The sequence below is a fragment of the Oncorhynchus nerka genome, linkage group LG6 (assembly GCF_034236695.1).
Source record: "Oncorhynchus nerka isolate Pitt River linkage group LG6, Oner_Uvic_2.0, whole genome shotgun sequence".
NCBI classification, from domain to species: Eukaryota; Metazoa; Chordata; class Actinopteri; order Salmoniformes; family Salmonidae; genus Oncorhynchus; species Oncorhynchus nerka.
Genome location: NC_088401.1, coordinates 53,247,418 through 53,261,431, shown reverse-complemented (window position 1 = coordinate 53,261,431; position 14,014 = coordinate 53,247,418). Strand labels below are relative to the sequence as shown.

The 14,014-nt window shown below is 41.6% G+C and overlaps 2 protein-coding genes across 6 annotated transcripts in view; both read left to right on the top strand.

Moving 5' to 3' along the window:
* Positions 1-623: 623 nt before the first annotated feature.
* LOC115130627 (RNA-binding motif protein, X chromosome-like) lies at positions 624-6,321 on the top strand. 3 transcript variants are annotated; one of them, XM_029661959.2, is made up of 11 exons: positions 624-729; positions 1,312-1,437; positions 1,745-1,851; positions 1,957-2,110; positions 2,301-2,414; positions 2,513-2,627; positions 2,753-2,884; positions 2,969-3,054; positions 3,612-4,571; positions 5,200-5,291; positions 5,427-6,321. In XM_029661959.2, the coding sequence occupies exons 2-9, from the start codon at positions 1,329-1,331 to the stop codon at positions 3,923-3,925; spliced, it is 1,131 nt and encodes a 376-aa protein (XP_029517819.1). In that variant the 5' UTR covers positions 624-729; positions 1,312-1,328; the 3' UTR covers positions 3,926-4,571; positions 5,200-5,291; positions 5,427-6,321. The 3 variants fall into 3 exon arrangements, with proteins under 3 accessions (XP_029517819.1, XP_064875739.1, XP_064875740.1); XM_065019667.1 differs by having other exon boundaries at positions 2,274-2,414; XM_065019668.1 differs by lacking the exon at positions 3,612-4,571 and having other exon boundaries at positions 2,274-2,414.
* A 3,431-nt stretch (positions 6,322-9,752) lies between these two features.
* LOC115130626 (rho guanine nucleotide exchange factor 6-like) overlaps positions 9,753-14,014 on the top strand; it is a 31,808-nt gene continuing 27,546 nt past the window's right edge. For 2 of the 3 annotated variants that reach the window (XM_029661956.2, XM_029661955.2), the window contains exons 1-3: positions 9,753-10,055; positions 11,319-11,402; positions 13,667-13,751. In XM_029661956.2, the coding sequence (XP_029517816.1) occupies positions 9,891-10,055; positions 11,319-11,402; positions 13,667-13,751 (334 nt within the window). In that variant the 5' untranslated portion in view covers positions 9,753-9,890. Of the gene's footprint in view, positions 10,056-11,054; positions 11,074-11,318; positions 11,403-13,666; positions 13,752-14,014 lie in introns of those variants that run through there. The other variant, XM_029661957.2, reaches the window with a different exon arrangement.

Here is a 14,014-nt window from a genome sequence, read left to right as displayed (position 1 = left end):
TTATAGTAACTTTTGTATTCTGATGCTACCGCACGGCAAGCGGTACCAGAGTGAGACTTCTTAACAGATCTACCCCCAAGCCATAAAACCCCTGAGCAGCTAATCAAAGGGCTACCCAGACCCCTCTTTTACGCTGCTGCTACTCTCTGTTTATAATCTACGCATAGCCACTTTAACTCTACCTACATGTACATAATTACCTCACTTACCTCAACTAACCGGTGCCCACGCACATTGACTCTATACCGGTGCCCCCTGTATATAGCCTTGCTGTTGTTATTTGACTGCTGCTGTTTAATTATTTGTTTCCTTTTATTTTCAATTTTTTTATTTTCAATTTTGTAACGTATTAAAGCATTGCTGGTAAGGGCTTAAGAAAGCATTTCACTGTAAGGTCTACATCTGTTCTATATGACAAATACAATTTAATTTGATCCCTGATTAGAAAACTTGGTCTTTGTTTTGTTTACTTCTTTGTTTCATTTTATGTTGTATTATTTATTCGTGATTTTTCTAGTTGCTCGGTCTGTTAATTAGAACAACTGATTTTTGTATGTAAAAAGTGACAAATTGATTGTGAACATTTTTTTATATTTTAGAATAATTTGACAAATAAAAAGGTTGGCAACTACTTCCGTGTGCGTGATACCACGTGATCAGTATACGTTTACCTTCGTCGTTTCGTATTTTCCTGGAGGAGGCTTCGAGCGTGTCGTGAAATTTTAAAAGGTAGGTTAGACACTGCTCACATTTGTGCACAATGTCTTGTCTGTTTTACAGATATTAAACGGCCAACACACTTTAATGTTTTATAAAAATGCGTTGAAAGATACATTTATGCACGCACGTTTGTTTTATCGACCAACAGCTAGCCAACCAGTCGCCATTTTGAGCTTTGTTGAATGAATCCACAGTTTCGTCCTCTTTTTATTTTCTTTAACTGACAATGCCCCCACGTGGTTATTTTATTGCAAACTAACTAGCTAGTTTGTAACGTGGCTTACTTGTTTGGAAACTATCTTAACTGGAAGGAGTAGCCACAAATGTTTGGAAATGCTAGTTAGCTTGTCATTCATTCCCCCTTTGACGCCATTTTGTGCTGTTAAAACGTACCATTCTAGTGGACAATGCTATACAACTAACGCGTATATTTGAATTTAATATTATGCTAGCCAAGATGGCGAACTGCATGTTTTGAGACCGAGTTCGGGACAAGTTGTTTTCTCAAATATGCCCTAGTCCAAACATGCTCATTTGTTTCACAAACGTTGATCTGGTGTCTCCGTGGAATAACGACTATTCTCTTAATAGCTTAAACCGACCCAAATATGGCAGAGGCTGACCGACCAGGGAAGCTCTTCATCGGTGGCCTGGACACTGAAACTAACGAGAAGGCCCTTGAGAAGTACTTCAGCAAATATGGCAGAATAGTAGAAGGTAAAAATAAATGCGTTAACTCAATCATTTTAAATGGATTGCCCATGCATGGCTAATACTTATGTATGCTATTGTATGTGGACAGATTCAGCAGTACCAAGCTGCAGTCTTGATTCCTTTAATGGATAAACTGTTATGATTAAGCAAAGTGTGATTTAAGTAAGTTAATAACCAAATGGTTTTGATCAGCAATAGTTTTGAAAGAAATGCACAATAACTCTAAAGTTCTGAGTATCAGTTCGGATTAATATTTTGTAACCTAGTACAGTTCCTGTGTGAGCACTAAGTAGATATTTTTCCTTTCCAGTTCTGTTGATGAAAGACCGTGAAACGAACAAATCAAGAGGTTTTGCTTTTGTGACCTTTGAGAGTCCGGCAGATGCAAAGGATGCTGCGCGCGAAATGAATGGGAAGGTAAACAATTGCATTGTTTAAATTTTTTAAATTTTTATATGACCCCTAACTTATGTAGATTGTATACATTTCTAATTTTAACGTTATAATCTATTTACTTCTCAGTCACTGGATGGTAAGCCAATAAAGGTTGAACAAGCAACAAAACCTCAGTTTGAGTCAGCAGGCAGACGCGGCCCACCCCCCATGCGTGGCCGCGGTCCCCCTAGAGGTCCTAGAGGATCTAGAGGAGCACCAATGAGGGGTCCACCATCCAGAGGTACCTTTACAGAAGTACTCACAGGGGTTGTGGTATTGGGCATTTATGCAAAGTGTTATTGTAAAACCACCTAAATTGGATTAAGTATGTAGGTTATGAAACTGGATTTGTTTTGTAAGTTCTGAGCTTGCCATTAATATTTGCATTTCTTGTCTGCCGAAAGACTACTATGATAACGTAGGGATTGTAGAACCCTTTTTCAAAGGGATTTCGTCCAGAGGCCCTCCACCACTGAAAAGGGGACCTCCGATTCGTAATGGAGGCCCCCCACCCAAGAGACATGCTCCTTCTCCAATGGGCAGACGTAAGTGTGAGGACCTCTCGACTTTATCACTATGAGGACTGACTAAGCATGTAGTGCCACAAAGACATGATGATTACATGGGATCTTGTTTTCTTTAGCTTCCATGTCTAGGGACAGGGACCCCTATGGCCCACCCCCTCCCCGCAGGGACTCAATGTCCAGAAGGGATGATTACCCATCACCAAGAGATGAATATTACAGCACAAAGGACAGGTGGGTGTTCCCGTGCAAAAAATCTCTCACTACCCATTTGTGGTTGGTTACACATTCTGAATGAAACTTCTTTAGAAATTTCACATTGCTTGTTTACACATGTGGCATGTTTTCCCATTTGACAGCTATTCTAGTCGGGAATATGTGAGTTCCAGGGATACACGGGACTACGCACCAACGCCACGGGACTATCCACCAAGGGATTATCCCCAATCCAGTTCCCGTGATGAATATGGGTCAATGTCAAGGGGCTACAGGTATGGTTGACTTGTGAGTCTAAAGATTGTGTAGGTTTCCGTTGGCATCAAAGTGAAGTAATGTTACACCATTTCTTTCACTAGTGATGGTTATGGTGGAGGCCGGGAACCCAAAAGCTATATGGAGCGCCCTAGTGCAGCCTCTTATCGAGAGCCCTACGATGGTTACGGTAAGATTGACCACTTAAGTGTAATGGCAACAAGTTGCTCTAGTCTCGCAACCTGCTCAATGTGGCCCTGGGATTTGGTGACCGTATACGCATCACGAGTCCATGGAAACGCCCAACAAAGCTTCTTGACCAATCGTTGTTCGCTCAACAGTGTCGCAAAGTAATCCCTCAAGGAGTCATGCACACAAGTCTGTTTTTGGGGGGTAAAACGACCCTCACAAAACCACCAAGACCTCACTGAAAAAAAACGTGTGACCAATGTGCAACTCGAACAACTGGAATTCTAAAAGGAAAAAAACAGCTACTCAACAAAACATGGCATGCTGAAAGGGGTTTCATTCGTATTTTATGTTCTGCCAAGCTTGGATAAATAATCTGCCAAAGCACCTAAATGTTCAGTGTAAATTTCTGTTCAGCTCCCTAGCATATTGGTGATTTAAACGTGTAGTTGCTATTGATTGTCATTAAGAAATACTCACGGAAAAGATTGGCTCATAACAATTCAGCAAAGTGTGTGAAGTGAAACTTGCCAATTACCTGACCCATTGACCCTGCAGGTAACTCACGCAGCGCCCCACCCTCAAGGGGCCCCCAACCATCCTACAATGGCAGTGGCGGAAGCAGTCGCTATGACGACTATGGAAGCAGTTCCCGGGATGGATATGGCAGTCGTGAAAGTTACCCCAGCAGTCGGAGTGAACCTTACCCTCCTAGCCGTGGTGAGCGAATGGGCAAACAGGAGCGGGGTCCAGCACCCCCAATCGAGAGAGGCTATCCCCGTGAAGCGTACAGTGGCTCAAGTCGCGGGGCGCCCCGTGGTGGCCGCGGAGGCAGCAGAGTCGATAGAGGAATTGCCCGCAGCAGATACTGAGATGGATATGACATCAGAGCGATCGTTACACAATGCCTGCTCATTCACTACTTGTATAGTGAGGGGAAAAACTAGGGATGTCAAATTCCATGGACAAGCTTAGGTTTTGAGCTGTTTATCCTCAGCCTGTCAATTTCTTTTTGTTTTAAGTGTTAAAATTACTTGTTTTATATTTCCCCGGCCCATGTGATACCATTGCCAAGTGATGAGTGTTTATTTTTTGTACATTTAGTGCTGTTATGTCCTGCTATAGTCTTGGATATGGCTTTCATACACTAATAAAGTTTTTAACCAAAGAACTTTCGCAACGCTAATGGATGTTCAGAAAGAGACCAGAAACTGACATGAATGTACACCCATATCCCAGCGCACATCTACAAGTTCTGTCCACTAGAGATCAGTTGAGATGCAGTTAACTGAAGCTTGTAGATGACACTTAACAGTCCTGTACTTTCAGTCAACCAACCGGTTGTCTGAGGATAAAGCAAATGTCACTTTCCAAACTCTTCATCGGTGTAGTTTTCTCTGGATATGGCTCCTTCACCATAGAGCCAAACAATGGTGGCTTGCAACGACCTAACCAAAGAAAGACCCCAACAACCAAACGCAAGAGTCTTTTCAACACGACTGATAGTGTCAACAGCTGGTAAGCAAAGCAAACCTTTTTGTTTCTCGTCTGTGAAATTAATTTCATGCCCGTAAATTAGTCTGCTCAAATGGTTGGTGTGCGAGCCACTGGGTGCACCAGGAAATGAAATTAAACAATGGCGTTCAATTTAAATTGTCATATTTCGTCAACCAAATTGATATCAGCAACATAAGGAGTTATATTTCACTTGATAAATGATGACTTTGCCACTAAACCTAGGTTAAGGGTCAACAGGTAACTTGTCAACAATGTGCAGAATCACGAGATACCTTTGCCGGAGACTTTTTTTTATTTTTCTCCAACTTAAGTATGGCAAATTAGTTTATTTTACTAAGGTGCAATATTCATAAGGTGTCTTTGTTTTTGTGTACCATGGATTTAATTTTCTTTTTTTAGTAAGTGGTGTAGTCAAAGCTCATCTTGTCACAAGCATGCAAACTCACAAATGGAGACAACTCGGAAGACCAGCCATGTCCTAACAACCAAACTGGGAAGTGAATGGGAGCGAGAATCACATCGGACCATTGACTTATTTTCAAGGGAAACTGGCGGGTTGGGTTATCAACTTTCTGTAATACAAAATCAAAGAAATGGCAGGACATTCATTTATATTTTCTTGTTTCAGGTTGAGCTCTAATGGAGCAATCTTCTGGAACTATTGCTGATTCAAGCCTTCCTGTTTGTTGATGTTGGACCATCGCACAGCGAACCGAACAGGTATGTCCAGCACCAATTCAGTGATCAAAGAACAGTGTTTTAATAACCCTTAAACACCTTTGAAGAACACCTGTGGACAGCCACATGCCCCATGTTAATTTTGTGAAAGACTGCATCTTTTCTTCACTGTTTCAGGTACCTGTGCTGGCACCGCTCCCAATTACAACTAATAGTGGCAGGTGCCTGCATGGAAACAACCAACATCATTGGACACAAACCAGGCAGAGAAATGAGACTCAAAAGGAAGGTCATTCTAATGCCTGGTCTAAAAAAAAAAAAGACCTTCGAACAGCGAAAATTATACTCTTCCCTAAAGCACAACCATTCATTGCTGGAGTTAAGCAACTTCATTAAGATGGTACACTAGAATTGGAATGCAGATTCTGTTTGGTTTGCTGAGCCACATTTGTGATAGGCATCTCTTACAGAAATCTAGATTATAGAATATTTCCTTGCCAGATATGGTGGAGCCCATCAGATAACACAATTGTCTGTTTCCTGATATTGCAGTGGAATTGGAAGCACACACACAACCATTGCTTAGAATTCTCCAGTGTCTCCCAGGTGTGGACAGAACAGTTATTACAAAGAATCGAAAGCGAAATTAACCCGTGTAGTTTTTTTGTTATTCACCTAATGTCCGTGGGTCTGATGGACTCACAACATTATTGGGTTAAAACAATACAGCCATAACAATTAACTTAGATGTTGAATCAATTACACGTAGAATAGACAGCATACATGGTTAATAATTGTTATTTACCTCTGCTACATCACATTTATCAATAAAACTGCTGTTTTCTGTGGGGGTTTTTTTGCAAACCAAAAATCTATAACCAAGACATTGGTGGAATAAATCATGTTTATCTTAAACAAATATAAGTGAAACAAGGTTATCACTATTTATGTTTATTGCTTTGAACTGAACAAATTGGAAGGAAACATTTTACATACAGTATTTTACGGAAATGATAAATGAGCCCCCCTGAACATAAGTAATTAAAGCCGGTCTCCAAGAGGGACAATTTTACTCTCTGTGTGTTGCAAATGTATTTCTTGCACTTGATGCATCTGTACAGTGTCTTCCTGTCCTTGTGTCCACACACATCGCAGCGCAGCTTCTTGGTGCTATAGTTATAACATATAGTTACAACATCACTCTTCTAGTGGTGGAGTTGTTGGTGCCAGCATCCTCATGGTGGCTACAGAACCTGGGGACCTTGGGATATCTTGCCTCTGGATATAAGGTCTTGCCCAGCTCCTTGAGAAAGAGCCATCGCTTCTGGAGCTTCCCTCTGCTCCAATCTGAGTGCTACGCCATCCAGATGACAAATGCGTTGTACGCCAAAATGTTGAAGAATATCACAAGTGGCCAGTGTAGGATTATTTTACAGCTGTAGCCATGCACCAGCTTGTCTAAATTGTCCACCCCTCCTTTTGTGGCATTGTAATCCATTATGAATTGTTTTTTGATATTCCTGGCCACATTCTTGCCTTTCTGTGGCACTTAGGAGACTAGGGATGTGTTGGCCGTGAACACAAACTTAGAAGAATCTATTGGTCTGTTCCGTGTCGTCAAAAGCTGAGGTGGGAGCTCTGGGTTGTTTTTTTTGTACTGTTCCTACCATTGCCAGCTTTGTCTTGAGGAGCTTGTCTGAAGTAAAAAAAAGTTATTGCATGTGATGTGGCCAAGGAGTCCCTGTGTCTTGTCCAGGACAATCCGCCTCCCTTGGTTCTTCTCAGGGGCTTCTTCTGGCTTCCCCGTATACACTTTTAAGTTCCACGCATATGATGAAGCAGTGTCATAGGTAGCCCAGATCTTGATTCCATATTTTGCGGGTTTAGACGGTATGTACTGCCTGGCATAAGCTGCTCATCAACAGTAACATTGGGCCCAGGGTAGGAAAACGGGAAGGCGGTCCACCCATTAGTCCCACACTGACCTGATTGCGGCTAGCTTGTCTCTCTGCTGCAGAGCTGGTCGGTCTGGTGTCTCGGTTACCGAGGCAGATAATACTGGAAGGAATGTGGAAGATTTCCAGAGACATTGTTACACAGAAAAGTTCTCTGCCAGTTTCTGTATCCTACAGGAATTCTGTGGACTCCCCATTGGATCTGAAAACACCAGAGTATGCATGTAAATGAGTTTGGTCCATCTCTCTCCCAAAATACCCTCCAAATTAGTGCAGTCCAGAATGATTTTCTGGGTGGTGTCTGGGATGAACAGTTCAAAAGAAGACTTTATGTCCTACACATGAGTAACCACCATCCAAGTCGGCCCTGGTTGCATCCTTATCATATTGGGAGCCAAGCGAGGTGGCTTGTTCCTTGGGCAAGAAGACCATTCAATCCCAACAAAAATTGGACATCCATATTTCTCCTCCTGCAGGTTGCTGACGGGCTTTTCCTGTGGTTGGCTGAGGGTCAATCTTATCCTCTTCTTCCAACTCACTGTCAGACTCCGAATTGACAGAGACATGATCATATTCTGAAAATTCTTCATCTTCCAAAGTGGAAGACGCTCCTTACAAACTAGCTTCTCTCTGCAAAAATGATTTCTAAGGCCCTCTGAGCAGAGATTATTTTTGTCATATTAATTGATTGTGGTAAGGAGCCACACATGCAAAGCTATTTATTTGTTGTGTCCCTCCCCCAATTTGCACCTGGCTGGGGTAGAGTGTGGGAAAATACTGATGTATTAAAGTAATGTATTGTAATAGCATTGTGCAGGTTCCCACAAGACATTGTGTAGTTTCACACAATATAAAGGGTAAAGAGTGCAAGAAAACCGGGAAACGGAGGTTCTTGGTGCTATGTTGGAACAGCAGTACAAGTCAAAATTTTGGACACACCTACTCATTCAAGGGTTTTTCTTAATTTTTTACTATTTTCTACATTGTAGAATAATAGTGAAGACTTCAAAACTTAAATAACACATATGGAATCATGTAGTAATGAAAATGTGTTAAATCAAAATATATTTTATATTTGAAATTCTTCAAAGTAGCCACCCTTTGCCTTGATGACAGCTTTGCACACTCTTGGCATTATCTCAACCAGCTTCACTTGAATGCTTTTCCAACAGTCTTGAAGGAGTTCCCACATTTGCTGAGCACTTGTCGGCTGCTTTTTCTTCACTCTGCGGTCCAACTCATTCCAAACCACCTCAATTGGGTTGAGGTTGGGTGATTGTGGAGGCCATTTAATTTGATGCAGCACTCCAACACCCCTTCTTGGTCAAATAGTGTGTTGGGTCATTGTGCTGATGAAAAACATGTGATTGTCTCACTAAGCGCAAACCAGATGGGATGGTCTATCGCTGCAGAATGGTGTGGTAGCCATGCTGGTTAAGTGTGCCTTGAATTCTAAATAAATCACAGACAGTGTCACGAGCAAAACACCATCACACCTCCTACTCCATGCTTCACGGTGGGAATCACACATGCGGAGATCATCCGTTCACCTGCTCTGTGTCTCACACAGACACGGCGGTTGGAACCAAAAATCGGAAATTTGGACTCATCAAACCAAAGGACAGATTTCCACTTGTCTAATATCCATTGCTCATGTTTCTTGGCCCAAGCAAGTCCCTTCTTCTTGTGATGTCCTTTAGTAGTGGTTTCTTTGCAGAAATTTGACCATGAAGGCCTGATTCACACAGTATCCTCTGAACAGTTGATGTTGAGATGTGTCTGTTACTTTAACTCTGTGAAGCATGTATTTGGGTTGCAATCTGAGGTGCAGTTAACTCTAATGAACTTATCCTCTGCAGCAGTGGTAACTCTGGGTCTTCCTTTCCTGTGGCGGTCCCCATGAGAGCTAGTTTTGATTTCGGGCTTGATGGTTTGTGTGACTGAACATGAAGAAACTTTCAAAGTTCTAGACATTTTCCAGATTACCCCCCCCCCCACACACACACACACATATTGTCACAACACAACTGATTGGCTCAAACGTGTGAAGAAGGAGAGAGAAATTCCAAAAATAAACTTTTAACAAGGCACACCTGTTAATTGAAATGCATTCCAGGTGACTACCTCATGAATCTGGTTGAGATAATGCCACGAGTGTGCAAAGCTGTCATCAAGGCAAAGGGTGGCTACTTTGAAGAATCTCAAATGTAAAATATAAAACACTTTTTGGGTTACTACATGTGTTATTTCATAGTTTTGATGTCTTCACTACAATGTAGAAATTCGTTTTTTTAAATAAGCAAACCCCTTGATTGAGTAGGTGTGTCCAAACTTTTGACTGGTACTGTACATAATAGAAATGAAAATGTGTTCTTTTACATGTTTTTCACAGAAAATGAGCCAATGCCAATAAGTTTAAAAAAGTTGAAAAAAAAAATAATTGTATCATTTTTTAAGGTAAACATTGAAAATGGTTCCCTTAGACCCAAACGCCACACAAGGGTTAATGGCTATATGTCTTTGTACAGTGCTTGTTATTAACCAGTAGGGCTACCCCCATACTAGTGCTAACGGAGTTTTTACAAGCAGAAGTGTGTTACGGATGTGGGTAACAACATTTTGATACAGAGTTCTGGAACTTTGCGCCTTCGTTGGGGATGCATAATAAGGAGGGTTAATTGGAGATATGAACCCAGAAGAGCAGACGGTTACGTGGCTGATATCATTAGGGGTACTTAATTCACCCAAGAAGAACATAGCTGACCCAGAGGAATTTCTGAAAACATCTCTGAAAGATGGGGTCGTCCTGTGCAAACTTATGGAGCGGCTCGTGCCCGGCTCTGTTCCAAAGGTAAGCGCAGCATTGTAAATGCACTGTTATAAGTGCAACATAACAATGAGTGATAACGGGAAAAGTCATTTACAAAGTCATAACGCTTTTCAAATGCGAGGGGAAAAAACACTGGCAGCGTCTCTGGAGAGGAAGGGAGGGGTAGAATGATCAAATTGCTCGGATCTCCATTCGAGAAATGTAATGTAACATGTCTTAGTTAAAACATTTGGAATAAATGAATTTGCCACATGCAACTTTACGATGAGCCATATCAATAATGTAAAATGTTGTTACATTTGTATAGGATAACTTGCTGACTTCCTGTGAAGTGAAAAAAGTGTTCCGCATTCTGAAGTTCACTAACGACTCGAAAGAGTTTATTTATTGTTCTGTGGTTTAGTCTTAAAAGTAACTATAACGTTCCAAAACACATTAAGTCACCAAATATTCTTATATATTCAAACTGATGCACATTCTGCTATCCAATGCTTTTTCTCACCTGTGCTAGATGCATTTGCATCTGTTGTTTATGTTGAAGTCATATCACATGAAAGACTACCCAGGGTACACTTTTAGAATGATATGATGGCTACAAGTTAAACTTTTAGAATATATCACTTTTATTAATTGTGGTCTTATGAATGTATAGTAGTTCCACGTGCATTTTGTGATACAAAAAGTAGTCTCGGAGACAGAATGACAAACAATCAACATGCACGCATATCGATATGCAGCGTTGCACTTTTAGCAGGTAGATTTTTTGGGGCACCAGACATTCACTGTAATGTATTTTGTACAGGCCAACTGAATGTAGTCCGTAAAACAAAGGAAAACATACATGATTCATTTAGCATACATCGGCTGTAAGGCACTCTTCTAAATTAATTTCATCCTATTTTAAACTGATGATTGTCACTGACTAGACAAAAAATAAGACGCAACGCAGCGGAGAAGTGAGAGGTCATCTGCACGTCACTTCCTCCTCAAAGGCTCGCTTCCTGATGCGACTGCCCCCTTGAGCGAGTTTGAGCGAGAGGTGGGTTTATGACCTGGTGGGTTTATGTATACATGAATGAGACAGGCGTAGGAAGAATCCACAGTTACTTTGTAAACTGTAAGATATACCAACATCCTAAAGGATACCGTGGATTGTTACTTTGCTTCTTTTCCCATCTTGAGTTGTCATTTGCGTCAACGCCTATAATTAAACCAAATTAACCCGTTATCTTTATCTCCAAGGTAGGCTATGTTTTTATATATTTGTTTCGTGTCTCTTTTTAGTACTGTCAGGATCCGAGAAACGAAGCCGACTGCATCGCTAATATCAAGGAGTTTTTGAGAGGATGTACATCCTTGAAAGTAGAGGTAAGTCATTTCAAATATATTTTGTTTGTGGTGGTTGTTTAATCTGCAATGTTTTTCTTTCTTACATCACATTTTAATGGTCGCATACACATATTTCGCGGGGGTGTAGTGAAATGCTTTTCTAACACATCTTATATGATAATGTGTTTGTTGTTGGACATTTTGACTTGAGTTGGTTGCCGAATTCTTGTTTCTAGGCTCCAGTAAATGGTTAACTACAAACTTATTTGAGGATTGGTGTCATAGCTGAGAAATGTGAAGCCATGGTTAGAAAATAATACTGCATGACTGTGGCAATATATTCAACACGGGTTACAGTCTTAACTTGCCTAGAACTGGTTTGCTGTTATTTCAGCACAGGTTGTTTTCTTCTGCATGTAGAATGTTTTTGGCACATGTCTCTTGCTTGCCTTGTGGAATGGGGCTACCCTCTTAAGTAGGCATGCTTTCAGTCACTCCCACAGAACACACAGACAGACAGCGGCTTGTTGATGGGTCTCAACTGAGACTGCTTCTGTCTTGAATAAGGCTCCACTGTCCACTGTTTGAGCAGTGTACATTGAACAGCAATGCAATTCAACATAAATCTAGCTGTACTCTCTACCTTTCAAGTGAAAATGACCCCCCTACAGCCACAATAAGAAGTCACATTGATATTTATGTCTGCATGTAGCATATTCAGCAGAACCCCCACTAAACTAGTCTCTCCCTCAGGCCTAACATATTTCCAGCACAATGAATGGTGATGCAGATAATAAGAGGGTGATGGAAGTCCTTTCCTTCCCTATGCAGTATAGTGACTGCCGTGTTGGACAGTCGTGCCTCACTCCCCAACCTTTTATAAATAGTCCTTTCTGGTCTTGAACCACATAAGTTGGTTTGTTAAAAAAAAAGTAATTGAATCAGCCAGGCTCGCTGCTGCAAGTCAAGTGGTTGAGGAAGAGAAACGCTGGCTGGCCTGTTTTTGTTTTGGGAGGTCCCTTCTGCTTTCATGCAGCGATCCCACTTCTCCTCCATAATTAGAGCCTTTGCGGCAGTGCAGTAGCTCACAACCGTAAGGATTTGGAGAGTCCCAGTAAAATGTCATCTTGACTTTTTTTTCTTTTTTCGGACCATTGCAGTTCGGCCCTTCCCTTGCTCTGGTCAGTGATGCCCTTCCCTTGCTCTGGTCAGTGATGCCCTTCCCTTGCTCTGGTCAGTGATGTGATGCTGAAACCCTCTCTCTTTATCTTAACCACAGACAAAATAGGCACGTGGGGCTGTCATGTGACGAGAGAAAGCGAGCAGTCACTCTCTCAACCTTTCCTTCTGCGCAGAGATGCAAAAAGGGGAAGCAGCAGCAACGGATTGAGGGCCAACTTGACCAGTTCTAGTCGACTACAGTATAGTTGAATATATACAGCCTGAGCCTGCAGTATTTTTTTTTCATAGACATCTACAGTAATATACAGTTATAACATATGTGAGTCACATACTACCCAGCCCCTGCTCAAGGCTCTTTGACAAAGACGGACAAGTGAGTTTCATATGTCATATTTTAGCCTCCGATGCCCGATTGTTTAGCTATTATGTCACTGTGTTTTGATCCATGCTTCGGTTCTCTGTGGATGTTGTCGAAAATGAACAAGCAACAGATTGACATATGTCAGTATTACAAGCTGCCCCAGTAGTCTTTCATCTTGACATGGTTAACAGAGAGCCAAATGTGTTGTGATAGTCTTACCAAAACTGAAGCGTGGCTTATGCACTACCACTGAGTCACAGTAGCTTTGGCTCTGAAGGGCTAGATAGTCAACCGATTCCTCATGCCCTGCTACCCAAACTCTATATCTAAGATGTTTTATTTAAAATGTGAAACTATAGCTGCTAGAGGAAAGTGGATAGCTGGCTGTCTGTGAGGCCGGGAGACAGAGAGCGAGTGCTCAGTGTGCATCGAATGGCAAATGAGGAGGGAACCGCCTGTTTCGTTACCAAAACCGCTATGCCACTAAAAATATGGTTCACATTCAACATGTCTCTGTCTTGTTGTGTGCAAGTCGTATTCCATTGTGTGTTGTTGCTGGGCTGCAGTCAGGCTTCTCAGTGTGACAGTTAGCAAGGCAGCATCTCCTACTTTTTTGTTATCAGTGAAAAGCCTCTCTGATGCTAATGATTTTTGACCTACTTCTCTTCCTCTGCTGTTTTTAGTCCGTCATATGAGCAGCTAGGCATTTTGCTTTTGAATTGAAAGTGTCTTCTTTGTGTCTTTTCTCCTCTCCTGCCAGGGATTTGAACCAGAGTGCCTGTACACTGGGGAGAACTTTAACAAAGTGCTGACCACTCTGCTGGGAGTCAACTTCGCCACCCAAGGTCAGTCTGATGACTGTATTGATCTGCTCTGGGCCTTTATTCAGGAGGATGCAAAGCTACAACACGTTCAGATAGAAATGCACTGTGTAAAACGGGCATGATTCTCACTCTATACAACTAACTTATACTTCTATCTTCAAGGTTGTAAACGTTGCACCCCACTGAATAAAGACCATAATGTTTTTTTTAAGGCTGAGACTGAAATAATATATACTCGTCTTCATTATCATGCAAAGTAACGTTGTAGTCATTGATGTGTATGC

Bases quoted from the DNA above. Each gene is read 5' to 3' on its own strand.
- LOC115130627 (XM_065019667.1), top strand. From the start codon at position 1,329: ATGGCAGAGGCTGACCGACCAGGGAAGCTCTTCATCGGTGGCCTGGAC. The intron at 1,438-1,744 runs GTAAAAATAAAT...TTTCCTTTCCAG, and splicing joins ATATGGCAGAATAGTAGAAG to TTCTGTTGATGAAAGACCGT. The intron at 2,415-2,512 runs GTAAGTGTGAGG...TGTTTTCTTTAG, and splicing joins TCCTTCTCCAATGGGCAGAC to CTTCCATGTCTAGGGACAGG.